General features: G+C 37.5%; 1 protein-coding gene across 1 annotated transcript in view; it reads right to left on the bottom strand.

The window, feature by feature from the left end:
- Window positions 1-1,836: 1,836 nt before the first annotated feature.
- The window catches only part of RPRD1A (regulation of nuclear pre-mRNA domain containing 1A), a 64,274-nt gene continuing 53,579 nt past the window's right edge, over window positions 1,837-12,531 (bottom strand). Inside the window, exon 7 of the mRNA XM_019740825.3 lies at window positions 1,837-5,298. Within this exon, the coding sequence (XP_019596384.1) occupies window positions 5,149-5,298 (150 nt within the window). The 3' untranslated portion in view covers window positions 1,837-5,148. The remainder of the gene's footprint in view (window positions 5,299-12,531) is intronic.

Here is a 12,531-nt window from a genome sequence, read left to right on the forward strand (position 1 = left end):
CTCACAGACAGTGCCATGTGAGCTGGTACGTTGTCGTGATGCAAGAGCCATGAATTGTTGGCGAAAACTTTAGGTCATCTAACTTTTTCACAAGGACTTTTCAGCACTTCCAAATAGTAAACTTAGTTTACTGTCCAGCTGATACAAATTCATAATGAATAATCCTTCTGCTATAAAAAAAAGGTTAGCAACATTGATACAAGTTTGCAAATTTAATTGTCTGACCTCATAAATACAGAAGTTACTGGAATAATTCCAAATTATCTTTTACTTTTCTCGAGGATGGAAATTAGCAAGTTTGGAGTCAACATACTTTTATAAATTGTGCATCACAAAATAATGGCTATAAATCTTGGGTACAATGATCAATTGTCATTCAAGTTAACAAAGGAGAATGCAACGGTACAGTTGTTTATATAATTTTTAATATATTCAATTCAATCTTATTAAGTCCTTTTAATTTTGTCTTCATATGAAATTTTTAAAAATTTATCTTTTCAGACCTATCAGCTTTTTAGATAACATTTTCTTACTATAATATGCAATCACAGATACACATCAAATATACATATAATTTATAATATTTAAAGTATGTCTTTGAATTCTTAACTTTTAAATATATAAAATCTCCAGACCGGTCATTAGCTCATAGTCATTTCAGATTATTTCATCATTTCATTCTGAACCTAGGAAAAATCACACAAAGCTCCTATAAAGATTGGGTAATGGTGTTAATTATCCATGTTTTGGGTTTTTGTTTCAATATCTTGGAATTACATTTACAGTATATAGATGTATATAATTCTCCCATCCAGGAATGGAGAACCAGGGTACTGGCCAAAGGACGACATCTCCCAAACTTTCTATGTGATAAGAATCAAAATTCTGATTCAGTTGGTATGCGCCCTTTCTACAAATGTTCCAAGTGAGCTTTATTAAAGAAGTACGGCAAACACAGCTCTAGAAACACTCAAATTTCTAGTATTCCCCAATTCGGCTTTAAATTCAAGGTGTGGTAGAAAGGCCTGTACTCTAAAGAAAGAGTTCAATGTACTACTGTGTTTCCCCGAAAATAAGACCTGGCCGGACCATCAGCTCTAATGCATCTTTTGGAGGAAAAATTAATATAAGACTGGGTCTTTAATAATATAATAATATAATATAATAATAATTCCCAGTCTTATATTAATTTTTGCTCCAAAAGATGCATTAGAGCTGATGGTCAGGCTAGGTCTTATTTTCAGGGAAACACAGTAAGTGAAACTGTTCACTCAAAAGCACTTAAGGTACACCTGAAACTAATTAAAAAAACCCCCACAGAAACCACTAAAAAACCAAAAAACAAAAAAACAAAAAAAACAACAACAACAAAAAACACAGCACTACTGAGCAGAGTGTCACAAAAGAAGATTTGGTCTTGTTCTCTGCCCATAAGGAACTTGCTATATAATGAACTGTAAAGCCCATACTTCATTTTTACCTGGAATTTTAAATCGTGAAGCAAGTCACGGACTTCAAAAGTTGGTGTAGAGCAGGTTGTCAACATGTGGTCCCTAATCCCAGTGTCACCAGCCTCACATTGTTAGAAATGTAAACCATCAGGCCTTCCTTCAGAAGCTCTGGTCTGGGGCCCAACAAATCTATAGCTCAATAAGGTCTCCAAGTGATGCTCCCTCAAATTTGAACCATTGGCCAAGCAAGAGGAACGTCCTTCAGCAGTTTCTCCACCATAACATCACTGAGTACTTCCAATACCTTCCTTCCTTCCCAGTCCATTCATCTCTCCCCTCCCCACCCCATACCCAATTAATCAGATCCACAAAAATAATCTACACATTTCAAAAGGAACATAAAACTTTATTAAGAACATCTTATACTGTCATCAGATACAGCCAAACCAATAGGGGTAAAGAAACGGAAACTTCATCTACCCATGTGCTATTGCCACCTCAGAACAGACTCGCGTGGATGGCTGGAATTACAGATGGCAGCACATGCTCTGTGTAAGTAAATTCAGTAAGTAACTCAATGCTCCCTTTCTACACAGAATAGGGTTTACACTTTAAAAAGCTTTCATATAGTGCAACAACTATGAAACAAAACTACATCTTTAGGATGTATAAATTAGGAGCTATTTCTTAATAGAATATAAAGCAGTTTAGTAGCTTTATGCTATTTCATATAATATAAATTTTTAGAATGGAAAATTCAGAAAGGACATTCTAGCTTTCCCAATTAATTTGTACTTTTGAGCTTTTTTCATTCGAAAGGTTTCTCAGAACCAGTTCAATAACTAATACATGAATTGTTCATCTACAGTGACAACCTAGTTTTGTCCTTTTGTTTTGCAAATCTAGATGATGAAATCATCATCCTTATTTTTTCTGATTCTGAAGTTCTTATAGAAAAACCCTGATTCAGAGTGCATGTGAGAAAAGGTACCAGAATAGCTGCATCTGGACCGGTTTTCCTAGAGGGGGTGGTTGGCTACTGAGCACAGCTGATTTTCTCAGACTCCCGGGTTCCCCCAGGTGGTTCTTTTACTTACTGTAGTGATGGAAGAAACAGAGGGAATGCCAGGGAATCTGTTCAAATTGCCACTCCAGAGAGCTCTCTGCACTGTTTGTGGAGAAAAGAGTGACGGTATCCATTCAAACCACAGTATCCCTACTGCAAGTGTGGTGATATGCTTTTCGTTCGAGGGGCCAGGCCAAAATGCACTCAAAGATGCATGATTTGCTTCACATACACAGTGGAGTAAATGCTCATGATTTAGAATTTGGTATTATAGTTCCCCCATCTAACCCTATGTCTTGAGAAGTAGTCTACCTTGTAGAAAAGAAGACTACTGCTAAGGCGTACCATGTTAACTATCATAAGGCGGAACACGTAGCTTCTCAACCAAATCATATCATTTATGTTTCTGGTTAGTGAATTAACCAACAACTGAAGGTTTGAGGAGGATTGGTCAAAGGTTGGGATTGGGGGTAGGATTCAGGTTGAATACGACCACTTATCACAAATCGCATCAAGCTCTTTAAAAAAATAATACATTTTTATAATAAATATTCAGAGTAGATATTGGCATTAAAATCAGTATCTAAGAAGTCTGTCTTACATGGTGAAAATATTTCAACAAACTTCTAATAGATTTCAAATTTTCCCAGGAGTACATAGTTTATAAATTAGTTTCCAATGGAAAAAAAATATACTTTGAATGGATAAATCACCACTTTAGCAGATCATAAATAAGGTCAAGATGTCGAAAATAAATTAATATACAAGTTTTTGCTTTCACTTTAACCTAACTTACGTGATATACTTTTATAACAGGTATAACTAGGTTTTTATAATTGTGCACTTGTTACCACACCTTCCAAGCTACATCTTTTTTACATATTCTACACTGAGGGACAGAGGTACGTAAGACAGACATCCCAATGTGTGAGTCTGGCTGCTGCATACCACTTCCTTAGTTAGAGCGATGGCACAATGTTACAACTGCTGGTCAGGATCTACTATTAGTACTTTGTCAGCTACATTAATTCACGTCAACATGAACCACATTCATGATTAAGTGGATTCAGTTCCCAGATGAGTTTTCTGTGAGAAAATGTGTCCCGACTCCCAAAAGGTGACTAAAAAAACTTTGGAATATTATTAGCCATACATGAATGGAGACTACTTATACATGTCTCTGCTTTGGAGAGAGGTCAAACTGTTAGAAGCACAGCTGCCAAAATTACTGGCTATTAAAAATAAATATTTGCCTTCTCTTTCACATATAAATTCATTTTAACTACAATCTCTAACACTGAAGAAGAAAGAGTGAAGCCATTCAGACTAGTGAGGCATAATTGGCTTGTGGGATTTAAAGATGTTTTATTGACTATCTAATTTGAATGTGCTTACAATGAAAAGAAAAATGTCTTATAAAGTAATGAATGAAGAAAAACGTTTATCCTAAGTCATTATTGAGTACAAATCCACAGCTTAACAACGTGATTTAAAAAGAAAGCAGGAGAGCATGCAACTGCTCTAACACACAGGGTTAGAAGTAAAAGGTAAAAGTACATTTGTTTCAGTTATTCTAAATATACAAATATAATATTTACCAGATCTACCCTGTAGTGTAACACTGCTTAATTTCCAAATATACAGTCATTCGAAAACCTTAAGGAACCATTAAAAATGTTCCAGGCTACTTTACTGAACATTAATGAATATTATGTTCTTGAGATATTAGAGCTAAAAATACCATTGTTTTTAAAGTTAAACGACTAAGGGAATAATAAAAGAATCATTATTTTGTTTCTTTTAATCCCATAGATGGCTTTATGTTAAAAGGAGACTGATCTGACATATAGAAATCAGTTCCAGAACGAAAGTTGTCCTCTTGGTAGAATGTAAAAATTTATAGCATTTCCAAAGCATTTCATATTAATTTTATCACATAATTCTGAACAGTTTAATCAGTGGGGTCCCTATTTAACACTCCTTTTATTGTACACTGGCAATTGGAGTGGAACCCCTGTGGTGCTATTATGGAAAAGTTCTCTGAGCTCTGATCTGACCCTAAAAATGACATCCATGGTTAGTGTTAAATGCCCCAGGAAATAAGGAATCAAAGGCCTCGAGAGGCACAGAACTGATATTTTGGTTGGGGAGAAGGGTAAAGATAAGTTGGAACATTTAGTCCCTTCTACAATCAAGTCCTAACTATACCTTAATGAAGTCTCAATCAACTCCTGATTAGTTCTTACCCTTTAAGAATTACATACTATACAGTGATTAGATAACGAAGAAAATAAAGAAAAACATTTGAAAATACATGAAGAAATAGAAACATAGAATTTCTCACAAGGCCCTGGATCAAAAAAATTTACAAAAGATCTTTTGAAAATAATCACTATTTGTGACTTATTATTGACACACAGAGATCATCACTTTGTTTGAACTAAGTCATGTTAACTTACCAATAAAATAGTAAACAAACCAACATTTTAAACAGTTTTATAAATTACTCGTCTTTTTTTTTGTTTGTTAGTGTCACTCTCTCAACAATATACAAAAATAACGCTACAGGACTATCTACCTAACCTGTCTCCATCTCCTGCAAAGTCCTGGGCCCTGGAAAGAGACTGGTCGTCAATCTTCACTGTAGATGTCCCCCGCGAAAGGCAGGTGCATGTGGCTGCCAGTGACATTGGGCAATCGAGATAAGTCTGGCAGGCTCTGGATCCGGGACCTGAGTTCTTTGCGCACCAGGGAAACTCGGGCTAACTTGCGCTTGTATTCCTGTAACATCAAATAACTTTCATTAGCGTTCTGGCAGTTGGAGCTGATGCTCTATGTAAAATCTGGTACTACACTCAGTTAATGCTGAATAAAAAAGATGATTACAATGTGAGCTTTAGGATCGAAAAGGATTTCAGAAATGGACAACTGGGAAAACTCTATTATTATTACAAAAACAACACAATCTTAAGCTGTTGTGTCACATGTGTATAAAGAAAACTAACATATTAATATGCTTAACCTCAGCATATGAGATTTTCAAGTGTCCTTGAGCTTGGATAAGAAAAATCACGTATTTATTTTCACAAACCTAAACTAAAATTTAGCAGTGTTCTATTGGGAATGTTGGCAACAAACCACAGGACTATTATCACTACCTGTGCATTTGTCTCCAATAGAAACCAGTTGCTTCCATATTACATTACAGTGTTTTACAGCTATCTTGAAATACTGTTTACATTTATCACTACTTTGAAATCATGATAGTTATTAGACCAACTATTAAATGTTATTTAATGTGTCAACATAGAAATACATATTATTGTACAAATTTTATTATTTCAATAACTGTACTTCAATATAACTTGTTTCCTCTGTAATGCTATGCATTTTACTTTCTACACTTAAAATATTTAAAACTTGAGAAGGGTTCCGAGTCTTCACCAGACTAAAGGATTCCAGTGGCACAAAAAAAGTTCAAGAAACAGTGCAAACAGTGGCTCACGGATGCAGAGACTGGATACTAATCAAGATCAGGTTGGGCTTCCAGGGAAACAGCCCATTCTCTGTAGTGGGATTATCTCCCTTTAATTGAAGTTCCCAGATTCCCACATGGGAGGAAAATCCTTCCATACTCCATCACCTAGTGGAGGCAGAATGTAATGGGGGATCTAGAAATGGGTCTTCTCCCTTCTAGAACGACGAGAACCCTTTCTCTCCCTCTGGCCAAAGCTGATCTCACAAAGAAAACAGAGCAGGTGAGTGATCGATCAGCTTTCATTTTGTGTAGAAGGCCGATCAGCAAAGAGCCCTTCTTTAGTGTTTCTCAACTTTGACTGCACGTCAGAATCACCTCAGAAATTTTTGAAGGAAATCAGACTTTTCAATAGAATTCCAGCCCCACTGCATGTCCATTAAATGAGAACCTCTGGAAGCAGGTCCAGAGCTTGTGAATTTTGTAAAAGCTCCCAAAACGAAGCTAATATAGTCAGAATTGTAAACCACTTCTCTACAGTTTTTCTGACTAAAATGAACTCAAACTAGTGAGGTTTCTTCATACAAATGAGCCTCCACTTTGAAAGAGTAACTATACCTGGGGAAAGGGATTTTCAGAATTACTATAATATAATCCAACAGCTATACGAGAACGGGGAAAGGTGGTTTCTGAAACCTGGGGAACTGGGCCCACTGGCAGACAAAGCAAGCAAGGTTGAAAGCTGGGGAAGTCAAGGACAGCTTTGGGTACACAGATGAGATGTCAGTTTTTCCATGTCTTACATGTCCCTGCATTTCTAATCTATCATGAAGATCAAGGCCGAGTCAGAGAATTTAGTAAGAATTATAGTTTTCTATAATCTCAAGGTATGCTATTTCTCTTCCCTTTTCCGCTTTACCAGTGGTACAGACTGGGACACTGGGTAGGCTTCAGCATAGCAGCTCACAGTGACATACAAAAGATAAGCACCAGGGTATTTCACATTCGACATCCATACTTCTCAATAGGATGTCATTACCCATCTCCACATTTAGCACATTTCTTCCTCACAACACGCTAGTTAGTGTGAGGGCAGATACACATCTCCATCTGTCTCACTGTTCTTAGCTGAATCATTCTTGAATAAATAATATCTAAAGCACTCTGGGGTCAGCACAAAATATTCAGATGCTGTTCAAACATGCTCCAAAGCAATTACTCTCCGCTCCTCTTGAGGTCGGATGTTTTGAGCAATGTCCTGTGTGCCGTTAGTGATCATTACTGCCCACCCTAATTTCTCACATCCAGATAAGCTATTCAATTAAGATTTCTCTTCATCTTTTGGTTCAAATGATATGTGGAAATTAAAAGCCTTCAGCCCCCTGGCATACACTGCAAACAAGAAATTGGTAAACATTAACAAAAGCTGCCATTTTTTTAATGTCTGTTATATACTAGACATTAAAATGTCCTCATTTAATCCTCTCAATTATCCTATGAGAAGAGTGACTATCCTTCATAAACATGTGAAATCATCTTTTCCCAAATTAGGAACAAAAGTAGTGTCAAAAGCTTTTTGCTACTGTCACAGGCAGACTTTCATCCTAAAGACAGAAGGTTTAAGTAGCTGCGGTAAACTGTCTGATGTTAGGCTGAAGACGAAACTAGATGAACCCTGATAATTACCTGATTGTATGATCCAGGCCATAGTTTTAAAAGTTTTGAATTGCATCACTGGTGGGGTAGAAAAAGGCTCCAAGATTCCATGGGTCGGTTTCTTACGGCAACAATGCTTACAATAAGATGTATTAACTTTGATTCTCATGTACAATGAGAGTACTTCTCTTAGATAAGAATCATCACAGCACCATGAATGTACTCTCCTCTTTCACAGAACTATTAGAAAAGTATTGTGACTACCTATTTATGACCCTCTGCTCCACAAGACTGCAAGTGTTATGATGGCAGTCCACGGCATATGGCAAGTATATATTTATTAAGCATTAGAGATACAGTGTTAAAACAAAACAGATGGTCTCCTGCCTTCACAAAGCTAACATTTCAGGGGGGAAGAGGCATAAAAAACATAAAAATATTATTTTAGGTACAAATACAATGAAGAAAATAAAGCTGGTTAAGATTAGAATAAAATGGAGCAATGTGGGGAGAGAGTCGGTTACTTTACAAGTATACAAAAAAGAGGGGATTAAGGGTTCAAAAATTTTAAGTTTCGGAACCACTGACCTAGAGGATATTGGCTTCTAGCATGACAGTGCAATGAGCTCAAGTGACCCACTCCCTAGTGAAACCTATATTTAAAAACCACAACCAACATTTAAAGCCTCTAGAAACAATCCTAAGGGCAAAGAACATATGAAGAAACATCTATTTCAGAAAATCTATGAAACTTCAGCAAGAAAGGGAAGAGTCTGTGATATCTAAACCAGGACACTGCCTTTCTCCCCACTCCCAGCTCATCAAGGCAGATTCCAAACTTCCACAGCCAAGAACAATGGGGTCCCTCTCCCTGCAGCTCCAAAAGGGCTTTATTCCTGCGAAGAGCAGGACACCAGCATTTCCCATCCTATTCCCAGCTACCTGTTGCTAAAGCCAAGTCTCAGGAGAGCCTCGTTAAGAGCCTGGGGCCTCCCTTCTACTCAAACCCCCACTCATGAAACAGAGGGTCCACCTTAGACGTGGCAAGCTGAGAATACTGGGGCACTGATGACCTTTGCCCCCAACTCAGGAGGGGGTGGTCAATACCAGAAGAGGTAGGCTGAGAGAACACAGGCTGTTGCACCCCTCCCCTTCGAGAAGAACTCAGTTCCTATAGCAGGGGTATCCCTCAAATAAAGAATGCCATTGTCCCCACTCCGAGTTCCAGAGCCCTGACTCGAACATTTTGCCTTAGAGAAGAAGGAGGCAGTAAAACAGGTAGATCCTCAGCTCTTCACAAAGGAACTGACTTTATTTATAACAACAGAGCAAGAAGTTCAAGCCTAAGGGTACTATCAAGACTGTGGAAGCTACCGGAAAGGCAATTGGGAGGCGATTTCATAACTGAGGCTAAACTGCAGACCAGCTAGTTTGCAGGACATGGGGAGTAAGACAGCTGGGAGGTGCCCTCCCAGTGTTAGAACAAATATCTAACACTGACCTCAGAAACAAAATCAGTATCTCAAAGATACTGATTCTGCACCCCCAAGTTCATTGCAGCACTATTCACAATAGCCAAGATATGAAAACTACCTAAGTCTCTGTCTACAAATGAATGGATAAAGAAGATGTGGTACATATACATACAATGACATATTGTTCAGCCATGAGAAAGAAGGAAATCCTGACATTTGCAAGATAGACAAACCTAGAAGACATTATGCTAAGTAAAATTAGCCAGAGTAAAACAAATACTGTATAATCTCACACGTGGAATCTTAAAAAAAAAAAAAAGTGAACTTATAGAAACAGAGTAGAATGGTGGTTACTAGGGGTTGGAATGGCGGGGGGGGGGGGGGGGGGAGATGCTCGTAAAAAGGCTACAAGCCTCAGTTATAAGATGAATAAGCTCTGGAGATCTAATGCACAGCATGGTGCCTAGTTAATACTATGTTGTGTACTTGAAATTTGCTGAGAGTGGACCCTAAGTGTTCTACACACACACACACACACACACACACACACACGCAGAGTAACTATGTCAGGTGATGGACGTGACCTGACTGTGGTAACCATTTCACAAAGTGTACGTCAAATAATCACATTGTACACTTTATATATATACAGTTTTATGTGTCAATTTTACCTCAATAAAGCTGGGGAAAAAAGAGAAATCTCTCTCTTTATTCTACTAGTAAACCAAAAATTACCCTAGGCATGAAAAAGAAAATGCAAACACGGACTGATGACATACATGTATCAGGGCAAGTCAGGTGGCAGCCTAATCTGACAAACCAATCGATAGGCAAAGCCACTACAAGTTTTATAAATCCTTTTCACACTTCTCACTCTTTTATAACTAAACCTGCACTTGCAAAAACAGCTTTCAAAAAACTTATTTTGTGTTTTAACTTAGATAACTTTTTAGAAATAAATTTAATTCTGTTCCAGCCCCAAAGTGGAAGGACCTGAATTTTAAAATTTTAAATAGAAAGTGCCTCAAAGCCAAACCATTAAAAAATTAAGCCCCTTTCCTTAGCAATAGATACTAAATTTATAGTTTTTACTGCAAATGTATAGAATTCTGGCTATTCTGTGGGTTTAAAAGACTTTTGATGCAAATGAATACCGCAATGAGATATCATTTCACATTCACCAGAATGGCAATAATCAAAAAAGCAAACAACAAGTACTGGCAAGGATGTGGAGAAACTGGAAGCCTCATCTACAGCTGGTGATAATGTCAAAAGCTGCAGCCAATGTGGGTAATAGTTAGGCAGTTCCTGAAAAAGTCTTATAGAGTTACTATGTAATCCAGCAATTCTACTCCTAGGAAAATACGAGAAATGAAAATGTATGTCCACACAAAAATTCACACATGAATGTTAATAGCAACATAACTGATAAGCACCAAAAGGTAGAAAAATATCCAAATATCCATCAACTGACGAAACAGAGAAACAAAATATGGTATATCTCTAATGAAATACTATTTGGCCATAAAAAGAAATGAAGTACTGATATATGCTGCAACATAGAAGACCACTGAAAACATGATGCTAAATGAAAGAAGCCGAAGAGACCATATACTGTATGGCTCCATTTATATGAAATGTCCAGAAGAAGCAAATCCATAGAGACAGAAATGACATTGTTTGCTTAGGGCTTGGGGTGGGATGGAGTTAAAATGGGTAAGGTTTCCTGTTGGGTAGACAAAAATGTCCTAAAGTTGTAAGTTGTAGTGATGGTGGCAAAATCCTGCAAATATACTAAAAACTGTATACTTACAATGGATAAGTTACATGGTATATGAATTATAAGGTGGGCTGGTCATTCTACTTGCAGGAAATACCAAGCTCATACAATATACTCTCCACGCAATTCAAACCTGACTTCCTAGGAAGACCAATTTGATATCTACTAATGCAAATATGATGGTCTCGGTGATGAACATGTGTGATAGGCAAGGGGGTCAAAAGCAACTGCATAGAAAATAAACATACACTGTTTATAACAACTGCTTTTTATACATCTCCTACAGGTAAAGTAGCACCTAATTTACATACCATCATTTTATATGTCAGTTTGAGTCTTCTGACCTGAGATTCTAGCTCTTACTATTATTTACGTTTTTCAAATGAATATACCATTCTGTTTGATACTGACCTCGAGGGTCTCAACTGACTTCATACTTCAGTCCATCAAACATTTCTTGAGTATCTACTATAGTATGTGCCAGTCACTGTATTGGGAACACAAAGATGAATCATAACCCTTACCTAGTAAAAGCATACAATTTAATGGGCAAACAAGTAAGTTATAATAAAGACGATGTGCTCCATCAGAGGTAAAAACCATTTTCTGTAACATACAAGAATTAGAGGGTGGAGGACTTTGCCCCACTGAGTTCAGGGAAGGTTTTCAGAAGTGAAAAGAGGTGAGGAAAACACAACAGGCCACTGGAACAGCAAGATAAAAGGGCATAGAGGATAAAGGGCATACTATATGCATGGCAACTCATTATTACCATAGTGCATGGTGTAAGGTGAAGCAGTCCCTTACCAAATGTGGTCACATTTCAGTTGTGAGGGGATTCGTGTGGATACAGTATAGAAAAGGACGGACCTGAGGCATAAACCCAGCTAGGAATTTACTGCAACTGTCTAGGAAAGAAAGGACGAGCGCCTGGACCAAGCCAGGAATAGTAGAGCACTTCACAAACTACACTGTATGTACACAATACCTTAATTCAAAAGACAAAAACAATTTGTAATAAGAAAAATCAGCACAATTGTTGTGATGTAAATAAAAATGAAGTTTTGGACTTGATGAGAGGCTGGATGGAGGTGCCATTATCTGAGGTAGCAGACAGGTAGAAACTCCTTTGGGGAAGATAAAACAGTTCGGTTTTCAGCATGGACAGTGTTGGGTAATTCTTGGAACTTCTAGTAGTAGGCACCTGGATATGTGTTTCAGCATTCACAGCTGGAAATAGATTTGGGCTTTATCATGGACAAATAGTCTAAAACCTTGAGATGTGTTGGAATCAATCACGCTTTTATGAGTGCACACATGGCAGTGTTTCTCTATTGTTTATACCCTTTTGCCTCACCCTTACCCCACTCTTTATCTTCTGTACATCCATCATCAGCCAAGATCTTGTCAAATTTTGCTTCTTGTGGTTTGTTTCCGAAAAATGTTATATATATATATATATATATACGTGATTTTCTGAATTATCCATACCACACCACATCCCATGATTCTAATGTGCACCAAGATGATGGTATGTACCCTCCCTGCCCTGGTTGGGAATCATACATCTACAGGAAGAAAGAGAAGCAAGCTAACAGCAGAATGCAGAAATGTTGCCAGTGTTTTAG

This window comes from Rhinolophus sinicus, chromosome 4, assembly GCF_057876585.1.
Source record: "Rhinolophus sinicus isolate RSI-liver-muscle chromosome 4, RSI-T2T, whole genome shotgun sequence".
NCBI lineage: Eukaryota > Metazoa > Chordata > Mammalia > Chiroptera > Rhinolophidae > Rhinolophus > Rhinolophus sinicus.